The sequence below is a fragment of the Myodes glareolus genome, chromosome 2 (genome assembly GCF_982192425.1).
Source record: "Myodes glareolus chromosome 2, mMyoGla1.1, whole genome shotgun sequence".
NCBI classification, from domain to species: Eukaryota; Metazoa; Chordata; class Mammalia; order Rodentia; family Cricetidae; genus Myodes; species Myodes glareolus.
The window spans coordinates 63,151,783-63,167,728 of record NC_142027.1 but is presented as its reverse complement, the minus strand read 5'-3'; the positions used below and the strand labels follow the sequence as shown (position 1 = coordinate 63,167,728).

General features: G+C 38.0%; 1 protein-coding gene across 7 annotated transcripts in view; it reads right to left on the bottom strand.

The window, feature by feature from the left end:
* The window catches only part of Senp7 (SUMO specific peptidase 7), a 115,532-nt gene that overhangs the window by 26,287 nt on the left and 73,299 nt on the right, over nucleotides 1-15,946 (bottom strand). For all 7 annotated transcript variants that reach the window (XM_087900824.1, XM_087900825.1, XM_087900830.1 and 4 more), the window contains 4 exons: nucleotides 14,451-14,635; nucleotides 13,404-13,734; nucleotides 11,945-12,102; nucleotides 1,086-1,232 (listed from right to left, as the gene is read on the bottom strand). In XM_087900824.1, coding sequence (XP_087756950.1) covers nucleotides 1,086-1,232; nucleotides 11,945-12,102; nucleotides 13,404-13,734; nucleotides 14,451-14,635 — 821 coding nt within the window. The remainder of the gene's footprint in view (nucleotides 1-1,085; nucleotides 1,233-11,944; nucleotides 12,103-13,403; nucleotides 13,735-14,450; nucleotides 14,636-15,946) is intronic.

The window sequence follows — 15,946 nt, the reverse complement described above, 5'->3', positions numbered from 1 at the left end:
TCATTTCTGTTATAAAAAATATCATAAATTCTGCCTGAAAAAAATGTATATAAAATATCTTTTGAAGACCAAGAAATTTTTAAGACTTTTACCCTTCTCCCTTGTTACTTCCTTTATGTTTCAATTTTAAAAAGTGTCACATATTCTATCATAATTCTATATACTATAGGATTCCTCATAGTCTTTCTTCATGTACATAAATTACAGTGATTTATTAAACTGCTTTCCTACAATAAGAGATGACCTCAAGTGATTGTCTCACCTCAGCCTCCCAAATGAGACCACAAATGAGTACTACTGTGGCCAACTTGAATCTAGTGATTAATTAAAGCAAAATACTAGGACAAATGAACAACAAACGAAAATTGTAAAAGACATCCATTCCAAAATGGAAGGGAGAAGTAAATTAATATAATTGTAGTAAATTACAGAATAATACACATAATACTGCTTTATATATATGTGCATGTATGAGAAATATGAAATCATATACATTCTAAATTAGCTGTTGTCTTTGTATACAAAATTATTTGTGGTCTTTATGTAGATTTTTTGTGTGGTTCTTGTTTTTGTCTACACTACGACAAACTTTACACTATTCTGAGAGTGAAAAAGTGGTCACTAATATTTTTAGAGTTTTTTCTTTTATTTTGGTGATTATAATTACATCATTTCTCCCTTTCCTTTCTTCCCTCCAAGCCTTTCCATGTATCCCTCCTTGTTCTCTTTCAAATTCATAGCCTGGGTTCATTAATTATTGATTCCATGCATATTTGTATATGTAGATACACATATATTTCTAAATATAATCTGCTCAGTCTGTATAATACTGCTTGCATGACTGTCTTCTGAGCAGAATACTTGATACTGGACAACTAGATAGCATGTTTTCTCTGGGGAAGACTATTTCTTCTGCTCGCGGCATTCTTAGTTGCCTGCAGTTCTTTGTGTGGGGTTGAAACCTTGTGGTCCCCCCCCAACTTGTCCACTTTGATAAGTCTACTGTTGTCCTTTTTCAGCTTGTCTTTAGGCAATCCTGTGGTGAGACGTTACTTTTTATATAAAAAGTCATAGGATTTACTTACCGTGACACAACCTTTTGAAGCTCCTTTTATTTTACCAATATACAGAGAAGTAAATACAAAATCCAGTCTCAGATCCATTTCACTATTAGGCTTAATACATGAAATGTTTTCCATGTCAGGATTGTATGAACATAATTCAGATGATGCCTAACAAAGAATAAATTATACATGTATAAATCTTTAAGAATTACAAAAAAGATGAAAATTATGTTTTATCAAAGACAAAATTCTTTTTTAAATTATGAATAGAGAATTTTATGCTGTTCTTCATTTGACCTGAGCTAGTGAGTGCTCACTGACTCTTGACTGACAATGAGCAAACCTGCATAGGCCCAAGTTAGGACCACTGAATGTGACGGACAGTTGTGAGGCTTGGGAAATCTGTGGGGCCACTGGCAGTGGGACCAGGATTTATCCCTAGTGACATCTGGGAGCACATTATTTTGGAGGGATACCTTGCTTAGCCTAGATATAGTGGGAAGAGTCTTAGTCTTGCCTCAAAGTGAAGTGTCAGACTTTGTTGACTCCCCATGGGAAGCTTTACCTTTTCTGAGGAGTCGATGGTGAGGTGGAGTGGAGGGAAGGTGGGGGAAGTGAGAAGAGGGAGGGGAGTGGGAACGGGGATAACTATGTAAAATGAGGAAATATTGTATTAAAAATTCTTAATTAAAAAAGAAATAAAAATAAATAAATGGATAAATAAAATAGAAGTTTATGCTGTTCTTAATGTGAAGAAAACAGTTACTAAGATTTTTGAATAAAATATAGATTTTAAACTTATTTTGAACCTTGGATATTTTTAGATTTTGTATGTGCAAGTATAAAAATAAAAAGACTTGAGATTAATTTTTTATTTTTTTTATTGCACTATACATTTTTCTCCATTTCCTTCCCTTCCTCCTCTCTCCCTTTCTACCCTCTCCCGTGACCCCCACACTCCCAATTTACTCAGGAGATCTTGTCTTTTTCTACTTCCTATTTAGATCCATGTATGTCTCTCTTAGGGTCCTCTTTGTTGTCTAGGTTCTCTGGGGGTGTGGACTGCAGGCTCGTTTTTCTTTGCTTTATATCTAAAAGCCACTTATGAGTGAGTATATATAATATTTGTGTTTCTGGGTCTGGGTTACCTCACTCAATATGGTTTTTTTTTCCTAGATCCATCCATTTGCCTGCAAATTTCAAGATGCCATTATTTTTTACCACTGAGTAATTCTCTATTGTGCAAATATACCACATTTTTTTTTATCCATTCTTTGATCGAGGAGCATCTAGGTTGTTTCCGCATTCTGGTTATTACGAATAATGCTGCTATGAACATAGCTGAGTGCTGCGGGAGCACCTTCTGCTCCTTCAGCCAATAGCCACTGAAATACCAGCCACTGGGGCGTGGTCTATTTCTCTTTAAAAGAGAGCGGCAAGTCTTGGCTCTCTTGGTTCCAGCGCTTGGTTCCGGCTCCTGCTCCAGTGACTAGGCTCTTTTCCTGATGGTTGGTGTTATGTAAGTTTTACCCCTAAAATAAATACCTCTTTAACTCCTAACTGGTATGGGATTGTTTTGCACATTATCTGGCGCCCAGCATTTTGTTTTAGAACCACCCCACACACCCCCATCCCCTGGCTCGGCTGCCTGTGTCTGGCTGGGCTGCCTGCCGCCAGCTCAGCTTGGCTTGGCAAGAGCCTTCCCTCAGCCGTAACCTCCACACCTCCTAGGATACACAGGTCCAGACAGTCTCTGCCGGCCTAATTTGATCTATTCTAAGCAGGTTTTTTAATTCCCCTTTGCAACGTGAGTTACAGAGCTCATAGCACAAGCGCAATCAGTTGCTGAAGCTAAAAACCCCTTAGGAAAAAAATTTCCCTTTGAAGTCTCAGCATCACTGTTTGAAATCCCCGTCATAACTGATTGGGAGCGCTGCAAGCAGTGTGACCCTTAATCCCAGCACAGGGACACGAGGCCCACAGCACTCAGCCTCTTTAGCAGCAGCGCAGTGGCTGTGTGTCGAACAGAGAGGAAGGGCAGGAGCGTCTGGCCGCTGTGGGCCGGGCTGCCTTGTTTATTGGCCACTAGAAGCTCTCTGACTTTTTGTGCCCTGTGCCTGGCCTCTGGATTTTCTCTCTGTGTACATCTGACCTCTCAACTGACTCATTTTTCCCCAGTTTTTAAACAAATAACAGAGCACATTTTAAAAAAGGATTTGTCATGATGCCTGCAGCGGTTCCAGTCACAACTTGGAAACATCGCCATTTGGTGGCTGACAGATAAAATGTCAGGTTTCTTTTTTAATGGGACTCTAGCCACGGCTTTTGCTGCCACTTTGGTAGAAATCACAAATGGCCTATATGCCTATGGAGGTGCCTCAATTTACTTGTTATTAGGTTTTAGTTTCCTTCTTAATATTAAATCATTGTGGAAGTATGTGGCATTAATTGATAGGATTAATACCATGATAGGCAAAATTGACTCCTTATCTAATGGTACTAGGAACTTACCTGAAAGGGTCCAAGCTGTTGAATTTGACTTTCAGAAGTTATCACAGAGTTTTGATAAGGTAACAGACAGAATATACCTCCAGGATGGCAACTTACATGATATCCTGGGGCAGTTCAAGGAAAAGATATTATCTTTAAAAGGAAACATTAAGACCTTGGAATCACAGGTGCAGAATGGGGACCAAAAAATTGATACCTTAGTGAAATCACTAGAAACACATGCAGGTCAGGAGATTCAGGATTTAAGAGAGACAATGATACAAAGATTTGAAATGATTGAAGAAATTATTGGAGCTGGTGAACAGAGTAAGAAGGCACAAGGACAGGATACAATGCCACTTCCAGCTGTTAGAACTGGCTAACCCAGGGTTTTAGCGACATACCCTGTAATTTTTTCTGACAAAATTTTTTCTGACAAAGCATCAACTTCTAAAGGCTCAAAGGGAGCCAAAGAAGCTAGATGGACGCCAGTAGAAATGAATGACCTAAAGGAAATTAAGCAAGCCATTGTTAATTATGGCTTGCACTCTACATTTGTTAAGGAAATGATAAGGACTTGGGCTTCTAATGTCAGGACTGTCCCCATGATTTCTCATAGTTAGCTTCATCAGTCCTCGAAGATGGACCTTCCTTGATGTTTGGAGTTTATTTCAGGGAAGAATCCGAACATATGGAACAGCAAGGAAGAGCAAATGGTGTGGAGGTTTCACAGGATCAAATTTTTGGTGTAGGAGCTTACGCTGATCCACAGGTCCAAGCTCTTTATGATGATGAAGTATTGTCCCTACGCCACAAGGCAGCTTTAAATGCCTGGGATAGATTACCAGAGCCAGGAAGAAACGTAGAGTCATATACTAGGGTTAGGCAGGGACAGGGAGGACCCTATACTGACTTTTTGCAAAGATTAATTAAGGCTCTGAACACAGGAGTAACAGACCCAGAAGCTAGACAACTAATTCTTGAATCGTTGGCTTTTGAAGCAAACTTAAACTGCAAAAAGATAATTGGGCCTTTAAGGTCTAGATCAGCACCTATGGATGAATAGATCCAGCATACCATGAATTTTCAGACCTTTAATTACAATGATGAATCCTTGGTAGGAGAAGCGATTTCCAAAGCGATGAGGGGACATCAACCTGCCAAATGTTTTAATTGTGGAAAATTTGGCAAGTATTTCTAGGAATAACACTACATCTGGGAATGGCAGAAACAGGAAACCTTGGCCTTCAGGTATATGTAGGAGATGTGGTAAAGGACGACATTGGACGAATGAATGCAGATCAACAACAGAAAGACAAGGCAACCCGATACCAACGGGAAACTCACTGATGGGCCTCTCACAGGCCCCCAAGCCAAAAGTGTCCCAGTCATTCCCAGTAACCGAGTTTCTGTACAAGATCATAAGGTTCTAAATGATGAAAATTTGGAGGATAAGTCAGAAATTCAATTAGGAAATAAGAAGTGTATATTTTGGCAAACTTCTATACATGATCAGAGACCAAAGCTGAGAGTACGTATAAATGGAATTGTGATTGTTGACTTTATAGATACAGGAGCAGATGTGAGTATCATCACTCCAGAATCTTGCCATCCAAATTGGCCTCTTCAAGAGGAACTGGAACCATATCTCGAGTTAAACAAAGCATGAGATGGGTTGACTGTATTGGGCCAGAAGGTCAAAGAGGAAAGTTAAGGCCATATGTAGCTGACATTGCAATAAATTTATGGGGCCGTGGCCTGCTACATCGATGGAATACCCAGATTAACATCCCTGTAGTCTCAGGAACTCATAATTCTGGGGAGGATGTAATAAAGTACTATGTACAAAGGTCACCAGCCATTTAGGCTGTACCAGAACATAAAGCAACTAACAAACCTGTAGAGGTACCAACAGCCCTACCTTTAAAATGGCTAACTGAGAAGCCAATATGGGTTAAACAAAGGCCTTTACCTGAAGATAAATTGCAGGCTTTAGAACAATTGGTACAGGAGCAATTAGATGCTCGATATATTGAGGAGTCCACTAGCTCTTGGAATTCTCCTGTGTTTGTTGTAAAAAAGAAATCTGGCAAATGGAGAATGGTGACAGATCTAAGGGCTGTCAACAAGGTAATTCAACCTATGGGCCCTCTACAGTCTGGACTTCCTCTGCCTTCTCTGTTACCCAAAGGATGGTCTCTTCTAATTATTGACTTGAAGGATTGCTTCTTCACCATACCATTACAAGAAAAGGATAGAGAAAAATTTGCCTTCACAGTGCCTACTTACAATAACTCCCAGCCTACTAGAAGATACCAGTGGACTGTCCTCCTACAGGGAATGCTCAATAGCCCCAGCCGGTGTCAATACTTTGTAAGTCAGCCATTGGAAATAATACGTAAGCAATTCCCTAAATCTATAATATACCATTACAAGGATGACATTTTGCTATCCAATTCAAACATAGATACTTTAGAAAGAATTTGAGGAAGAAACGATAATTCTGACTAAATGGGGATTACAAATTGCTCCTGAAAAGATTCAAAGAGGAAATTCTGTTAAGCTAGGTTACAGAATAGATTTACAGAAAATTAGGACACAAAAGGCACAAATTAGGAGAGACTGGTTACAGACTCTTAATGATTTTCAGAGATTGTTAGGAGACATTTCCAGTCTACAACTGGCTGTTGGGATAACACCTGATCTAATAATTCATTTAGACAAAACCTTAGATGGTGACAAAGATTTGAATAGCCCCAGAGAGTTAACAGCTGAAGCAGAAAAGGACTGATGATGGTTGAGGAAAAATTACAGGAGGCACATGTAGATATGGTGGATCTAAATCTTAGTTGTATTCTAGTCATATTTCCTTCCAGAATTTCTCCTATGGGAATATTAATGCAGAGGGAAGATACTATTTTAGAATGAATTTTTTACCACACAAACCAAGTAAAAAATTGAAAACTTATGTAGAAAATGTCTCTGAATTAATTATAAAAGGTAAACTGAGACTTCGTCAACTAGCAGGACCCAGGAGAAATTATAGTGCCTTTCACTACTGATGAAATAAAAACGTTATGGGAAGACAATGTACCATGGCAAAGGGCTTGAGCTAATTTTTCGGGAGAAATTAATAGCAACTATCCAAAAAGCGGTAGACTTAACCTTATAAAGAGAACTTCTTGGATTCTTCCTCAAATTGTACGTGATGCTCCAATAACTGGAACACAAACATTTTATACTGATGCTAATAAATCAGGGAAGGCTGGTTACAAATCAGATGAATTGAGTAAGGTGGAACAAAGTCCTTATAATTCTGTTCAGAAGGCAAAATTATATGCCATTCTTATGGTGCTAAGGGATTTTAAAGAACCTCTTAATATAGTTACAGATTCACAATATGCAGAAATAGTTATCTTGCATATTGAAACCGCTGAATTTATACCAAATTATAAAGAGTTGGCTTCATTGTTTATCCAGTATCCAGATACAAGACATAATTAGGAATAGGCTTTTAGTCCGATGTACATAACACACATCAGGTCCCATATGAGTCTGTCAGGTCCTCTAACGCAAGGTAATGCAGAAATTGATCAATTATTGATTGGAAGCGTGTTGTAGGCCTCAGAATTTCAGAAAAAAACATCACATCAATAACAAAGGTTTAAAGAAAGAGTTTTCCATTACATGGCAACAAGCTAAGGAGATTGTAAAAAGATGCCCTACTTGCTCTTTATATAACCAAACACCACTATTTGCAGGGACTAACCCGAAGGGTACTCAAAAGAATGAAATCTGGCAGATGAATGTGTTCCACTTTGCAGAATTTGGAAAATTAAAATATGTACGTCACACCATTGACACTTATTCAGGCTTTCAGTGGGCAACTGCTTTAAGCTCAGAAAAAGCTGACTCAGTAATCACACATTTATTAGAAGTTATCGCTGTTATGGCCATTATGGGTATACCTGCACAAATAAAAACAGATAATGGTCCAGCTTATATCTCTAGGAAAATGAAACAGTTTTTTGCTTATTATAATATTAAGCATGTTACAGGTATACCATACAATCCTACAGGTCAAGCAGTCATAGAAAGATCATATCAAACTATAAAGAATATGTTAAATAAACAGAAAGGGGTGGAAAATGCCCCCAGAAATAGATTACATAATGCCTTATTAACCTTGAATTTTCTTAACGCTAAGAGAAAGGAACAGCAACAGAAAGACACTGGATAATGGAAAAGTCTGCTGAACTAAATCAACTGGTTTATATCAAGGATGTGCTGACCTCTCAATGGAAGCCAGGAGATGTGCTACTTTGGGGAAGGGGTTTTGCTCTTGTTTCCACAGGAGAAGAAAAATTGTGGATACCATCAAAATTAATAAAGGTTAGATTTGAAGAGAAGAAACTTCTTGGAAAGGAGAAATGACAGCGCCCACAATGATGATAATCTACAGGTGGTAAGAAAAAACATAGAATGGGGGCAGGGTTCTGTTCTTATCTTCACAGGAAAATGCTCATCTTTGAAAAATTCAAGGGACCCTGGATGTTTGAATACTGACAGATGGAAAAAATAACTACCCAATAGGGACTATCAAGAAAACTGAATAGGTTCTTTGAGTACGGAGCTCTGGAATATACTAAATCATATTTCTAAATTTATAGAGCTTGTTTTGGAGTTGGACTCTTGGCTCGGTCCCTCTCTAATTCCAAGCCTGTTGTTAGGAGAAAAACCCAGAGTTTCTGGAGTTTCTGTCTTATGTCAAGAGCCACGATATGAGACAGAAAGAAATATGAGTTTAGAAAACATCTTTGCTTTTCTTCATATCTATCATACTTTTTCATTGAATATGTCTATCATACCTTTCATTGAATATATGTATGTCTGTATATGTCTATATAATTAACGTTTAAGTTTTCCACAATGAGCAATGAGTTTTTCCTGCACTGACATTTGAAGTTTCCAGGAAGAAGATGGGGCCCCCATAACAACAACTTCACTTGGTTGATATGACATTATGATACTGTTTAGGGTATCAGCTGCACAGATGATTCCAACTTGGTTAGCTGAAATGGTGCACATCTTATACAACATTCTGGCCAGACCTCCACAAAAAACTCAGAGACTGTTTGCAATTTTAAAAGACATTGATCTTGAAATTTAACCATCATTTTACTTTCACAGGATCCTCCAGAAAGAACCTTACCCCCATGACAGCTGGAAGTAATTCTAGAGGATGATGTCCTCTCTCCCAGCAAAGTTTGTCCTCGAGTTTAGGGACAATATTTAGGGGTTGATTATAATTAGTATACAGTTGAGGGTTGGGAGAGGAATTTTATAAGTTCAGAGAGCTTTTTGAAAAAAAAAAGAGGGAAAAATGGATAGATAATAATGGTATTTGTAAGTTATTGTTTATAGATAATTACATTGGCATAGATTTTTGTATATGGATACAAAGTTAAATTATATTGAATATTATATGCATGCATGCGTCTATCTGTTTAAAACATTTTTATGTATTGATATATATATATAGTGTATTGATATATGTAAACCATATTGCAGTGTACATTTCTACCTCTGATTAAGATACTTATATATTGTTTATGTATTGATATTCATTGTTTACATTTGGAGGTCACTGTCCTCATTTACTGCACAGTTGTTTATTCTCTTAGTCTTTAAGTTAGATACATGTTAAGAATGGTAGATCAATAGTCATCTATGTCTGTCATATTTATATTTAGACTAATCAGGTTCTTTAGATACATAGAGATTATATTCTGTATAGTCTTCAACCTCTTCGAAGAGCTGTAGAAAATGGCATTTAATTTAATATTAGAGTTCTGTGGTAGTAAGACATAATCACTCCTGGCAACACCGATCTATTCCCGAGAGAATAGTTTGGTTGTTGAGCACCAAAGACACTCCACTTGGAGCTTGTCTTCTTCTTGACAAAACCGTCCTCTGGGCAAGGAACTGCCCATACCTCAACTACTGACAAACTACACAGTATCCAGAAATGGATAAGCAGTTCCAAATCTTACCAAGGCAGGGTAAAACGGTTTTGAAAAATTTCTTGCCTGTTAAAATCCGGAAATGAATAAGCAGAACAGTCAAATCTTGCCAAGACAGGGTAAGACGGTCTTGAAAAATCTCTTGCCTGTTAAAAATAATCTGTCAGTTATTCTAGGCCTTAGTCAAAGTTAGTTGTTTCAACGCTGCAAATGTGACTTTGGTGATTGCCCAGGTAGCCAGTTGTCTCTGTGGTTTGTTGCATGTTTTGGAAGTTGTTTGATTGCACTTCCTAATTACTCAGGTAACATTAGTTCCCTTCTCGGATCTTCTTAATACTTACTTAATACTTACTTACTAGATAATTGTAGCTACTTTTCTCTCATGACTTGGCCAAGTTATTTATTATGCGAGACTTAGGCTAGTTAGGATAGGATATTTGTTCTTATTGTATATAATTTTGTAGTAGGTTTAGAACTCTCTTACTTAAACAAAAGGGGGAAGTGCTGCGGGAGCACCTTCCACTCCTTCAGTCAATAGCTGCTGAAATACCAGCCCACTGGGGTGTGGTCTATTTCTCTTTAAAAAAGAGCGGCAAGCCTCAGCTTGCCCTCTTGGTTCTGGCACTTGGTTCCAGCTCCTGCTCCAGCGACTAGGCTCCTTTCTTGAAGGTTAGTATTTTGTAAGTTTTACCCCTGAAATAAATACCCCTTTAAATCCTAACTGGTGTGGGATTGTTTCGTGCATTAGTTGAGCACATGTCCTTGTTGTACGAATGAGCTTCCTTTGGGTATATACCCAAAAGCAGTATGGGTATTGCTGGGTCTTGAGATAGATTGTTTCCTAATTTTCTGAGAAACTGCCATACTAATTTCCAAAGCAGCAGTACAAGTTTGCACTCCCAGCAGCAATGGAGGAGTGTTTCCCTTACTCCACATCCTCTCCAGCATAAGCTATCATCAGTGTTTTTGATCTTGGTCATTCTGACAGGTCTAAGATGGAATCTCAGAGTTGTTTTGATTTACATTTCTCTGATGACTAAAGATGTTGAACATTTCCTTAAGTGTGTTTCAGCCACTGGAGATTCCTCTGTTGCGAGGTCTCTGTTTAGGTCTGTACCCCAAACCCCAATTTTTTATTGGATTGTTCTTTTGATGTCAAGTCTCTTGAGTTCTTTGTATATTTTGGAGATCAGTCCTCTGTTTGATGTGGGGTTGGTGAAGATCTTTCCCCATTATTTAGGCTGTTGTTTGTCTTGTTGACCATGTCCTTTGCTTTACAGAAGCCTCTCAGTTTCAGGAGGTCCCATTTATTAACTGCTTCTCTCAGTGTCTATGCTGCTGGTGTTATATTTAGGAAGTGGTCTCCTGTACCAATGCATTCAAGTATACTTCGCACTTTCTCTTCTCTGAAATTCAGTTTGGTTGGTTTTATGTTGAGGTCTTTGATCCATTTGGACTTGAGTTTTGTGCCTAGTGATAGACATAGGTCTATTTTCATTCTTCTAAATATTGATATCCAGTTATGCAAGCACCATTTGTTAAATACGCTTTTTTTTTCCATTTTATATTCTTAGCTTCTTTGTCAAAAATCAGGTGTTCATAGGTGTGCGGGTTGATATCCGGGTCTTCAATTCTGTTCCATTGGTCCTCCTATCTGTTTTTATGCCAATACCAAGCTGTTTTCATTACAGTGCCTCTATAATAGAGTTTGAAGTCAGGGATGGTGATACCTCCAGAAATTCCTTTATTGCACAGGATTGTTTTGGCTATCCTGGGTTTTTGGTTTTTCCATACGAGGTTGAATATTGTTCTTTCGATGTCTGTAAAGCATTTTCCTGGGATTTTGATAGGCAATGCATTGAATCTGTAGATTGGTTTTGGTAAGATTGCCATTTTTACTGTTTATTCTACCTACCCAAGAGCATGGAAAATCTTTCCATTTTCTAGTGTCTTCTTCAGTTTCTTTTGAGATTAATTTTACGGGTATTTTGGAGGTGTTGAAAGACATTATACCTATTTTGAACTGTGTCTCAAACTTACTTTAATGCCTCTCTCACCTGACTGCTACCCAACCAATAAGAATATTTCACTGGGGGCTAGAATCATGACTCAGCAGATAAGGGTACCTTCCACTAAGTCTAACAACTGAGTTTAATCCCTGGAACCTACATAATGGATTAAGAGAACGACTCTTGAAGGTTATCCTCTGACCTCCACAACTGTATCATGGCCTACATATCCCCACACACATACACACAGATAAGTAAATATGTAAAAGAATTGTTTTAACTTTGACAATGAAACAATGTAAAATGTTTTTAAAGCAATACTTCATTGCAACTCTGTGAGAAAGCTGAAATAGATTACCTGTACAGATTCACATGCACCTAGTGGTAGTTCTGACAAAAGTACTTCAGAAGTACCCTGATTTTCACTTGCAATCTCAAATTCTTGATTAGGCTGTAACTTCAGAATTACTGAATTCTTATGTTCAATGGGTCCTTCTTCATCACTGGAAACAACAACTAAAAAGGAAAATGTGTTTTAAATGTGTCACAATAATGACTTATAGAAAAAGAACTTTCTAACTAATTATCTTTAATAATCACATTAAGCCTAAATATCTATATATTCAGCTTAAATCTAATCTATCATTCACCACCTGATTAGTAAAAGTTAAATACAGATTCTACATCAGCATTACTATTTAATAGCTTACTACAATCTTACCTTTGAAAGAATAAATGTATTTAAAAGATGACTAAAGCCATAAGTAAACATGGTACACTCTGGGTATTGAGTGGTCCTCAAAGATTTGCGACTTAAAAGCCTAGGCCCATGCATGTTACTTCTGAGATGAGATGGAGCCTTTCAGAGGTGGGGCCTAGCAGTGGAAGATCACCAGGTCACTGACAAGGTCACTGGGGCTTGCCACAAGAGGAGTTGCTGTCCAAGCCATTCCCTTTGCTCCCTGGAGAATGAAATATGTGCTTTTGCTCTACTGTATGCTCCTTGACATTGCCTGCCATCTAGAGCATGCACCCTCAGCGGCCGAAAGCACTGGGTTCACTCAGTCTAGGCAGAAGTCTAGGTAGCTTTAAGTCAAAACAAAACTTTTCCTCACCTCCCTCTCTCAACTCTGAACCAATATCAGGATTTTATTCTTTTTTTTTTCTTTTCCTTTCTCTTTCTTTTGTGCTAGAGATTGGATCCAGAGTCCTGTAAAAGCCAACCAAGCCGTATGCCACTGAGCTGTATTCCCTGTCCAATCTTTAACCATGCAATTATATCAGGCGTTCTATTACAGCAATAGACAAGGTTATGAACAATGTCTAGTTCTAATAGAGTACTGTGATATCATTCTAAATCGTGCCAAGTCCTTTCACGTCACTTTCCTGAGGGAAGGGAAATGGATGGCTAGAAGATACAGAAGCAACTCACTGTGTACTCTTTAGAGTCTTTTGAATTCTTGTATCAGAAATTTTTATCACAACCACCTGCAACTCCAGTTCCAGGAATCTTGACACCCTCATTTGGTCTCTGAGGGCACCAGGTATGCATATGGTGCACATACATAAATACAAGCAAAACACACATACACATAAAAAACTAAAGAATCAAAAGAAACAAACAAAAACATTACTGTTTCCAGACTCCATCTGTTTACCTAAATTAGTATTACAAGATTCATAAGGGAACCACTGAGGATGTTTTCCCTAAAGTTAATGTACTTCCCAGAGGCCCAAACAGCCTTAGCAAATTTTGAGAAAAGCAAAAGCTCTGAGTAAAGCTTTGAAAACGAGTGTCTTTACAATCTTTTACTTACTTGGTTCAGCTGAGATCAACAACTGGTTCTCTTCACTGTTTCCACCTACAAAAGACTTCTCTTTTATAGTCAACTCTTCGCCCTTCTCAGCAGGGGAAGAACTCTCCACCTCATTGTGAGAAACAGAGCTCTCTGGACTTCTGCTGGGTGAGCAGGCCCTTCCCGAGGCAGCACTGGCACCTGCTTCTTGAACGGCAAGTGAGCACACATCAGTGGCCTCGCTCTCTGAAGGTTCAGGTGTAAGTGCTACAGGTGGTGCTGGGTCCCAGTGACAGCTTTCACTTGACTGTTCAAGCTTACTGGAGGCTGTGGAATCATTTTCTTCTTCTGTCTGAACATTTTTTTAAAAAGTAGAGAAATTACGTTTTTCCATTTTGGTTTCCCTAAGGTATACTTTTAAGACTTAAGTTCACAAGGAATAACACAAAAATGAAAGTGCATCTTTTTATAGGAATATGAAGAGATAGCTACACAGCTGTACTAATTATGCTTAGCAGTGTCACGAGAACAGTGATACAGCGTTTAACCCATTAAATTTGATGCCCAAATAATTTTTAAAGAATCAAATAAAGAAACTTTCATTTCCATATATGGCAAAGTCAGAGCTAAATAAACTTTAGAATGAGAGGACTTTTAGCATATTTACTTTAAAATTTAGTAACAAAAATTGCTTTCAGTAACAAAAGCAAAAACACTGAATAAGAAGGAACATCAAAAATTATGAAAACTCTTGCCATCATGCCTGACAACCTGAGTTTGGTCATTGCTGCACACATGGTGAGAAGAGGAAACCAACTCCCACAAACTGTGCTCTAAGAGCCATATGCACATGTGTGCATGTGTGCACGCACGTGCGTGTGAACACAGAAATAATGAAGTGAACTAAAAGTAATGCAATTTAAAATTTTAAAAATAAATAAAGTTTACACAGAGTAGAAAAAATCCAATAAAGTAAAAAGTTCAAAGAAAATTCATTATTTAGCTAACATTAACTCATTTTTATTACAGTACAAAATCATTTCCTATGGCATTTAAATATCTACTCACCTTATATTCTGTTGACTTATCCAAAGAAGATGTAGAATTGTGAGAATCGTGTAAATGACTTCTAGCCTTTTTCTTTCTCTTCCTGGAAACTGGAGCGCGTTCCACTTCTGAGTAAGAGCATGAAGTGCTCTTGTTTCTGGTCCCCTCTTCAAGATGATTGCACTCTTTACTTTCAGAATTGAAATCTTTAAAAAACGTAAAAAGCACAGCTATGCCCAAAAAGTATACAAAAGTTCCTTTTACATGAGTTGCCAATCGTACTGAAATTACTATACTAACTAAAGCTCATTAAAACAAAACTCTGCAGAGACATTGGATGGAAATATGAAAGGGTGAGCCTATATAAACCAGCTGTGTTCTTTAGACAACAGGTGTAAGGGCATGCTGCAAATTTTATGGGGAGGAAATATCCTTTCAAGAAGTAATGAAAATGAAACAAGTAACCATGGCTTTTCTATTTGATATAAATACATTTTTGTTATTATTGTTTTGGTTTTTCAAGACAAGGTTTCTCTGTGTAGCCTTAGCTATCCTGGAACTTACTCTGTAGACCAGGCTGTCCTCCAACTCACAGAGATCCGCCTGCCTCTGCCTTCAGAGTGCTGGGATTAAAAATAAGCACCACCACCACCTATTAATTTTCTTATTATTATTTTGTATTTGTTCTAATTAGCATATAAAGTAATGAGTTTCGTTATGGAACTCATTATACTTCTGTTTCTGTTCCTCAATCCTTGTTCCCAATTCCTCTCCCCAGTATCCCTGTAGGCACCCTACTTTCTAGTTTCTGACCGATATTCACACTCACTGCCATATAACTACACACAATATTCAATTAAAACCAAAAAGACCTTATACCCTCTTTTAATCTAATAATCTACAGATCCAAGAATATCCTGGCAAATTCCATGATTTCATTTTTCTTTAAAGCTGCATGGGTTTATTTCTGGGTCTCTGGTTCTAGTCCAGTGGTCTGGAGGTCTGTTTGTGGGAGTCCATGCAATTTTTGTCATTATGGATCTGCACTATTCTGAAGTCAGATACTGTGATGCCTCCTGCAAGTTCTACCAGCTTGGTTTTGGTTTACCTGTCTTTTCTGTTTCCATATGAATACTTAGGGTTAATTTTCTTCATTTCTTCATGTTGTGAAGGTCACTGGAATTTTGGTGAGGATTGGATCTTTATATTACTTTTGGCAATATGGTCTTGTAACAGCCTTGGCTGTCCCTGATCTCACAAAGATCCACCTGCCTCTGCCTCCTGAGTGCTGGTATTAAAGGCATGTGCCACCACCGCCCAGCGGTCATTTTCATAATATGGTGTTAATTCCACTGATCCAGAAGTAATTTAAAAATTCCTGGACTAAAGTAAAACTGGGAGCACAACCTACTGGAGTGTCTGAGCTAGAGCCAAGGCAGTCCTAAGAAAAAGCTCATGATAAATTAACAGCCGTGTCTGTGTGGTTATGAGTGAATGGAAGAAATTTAAAACAAAGA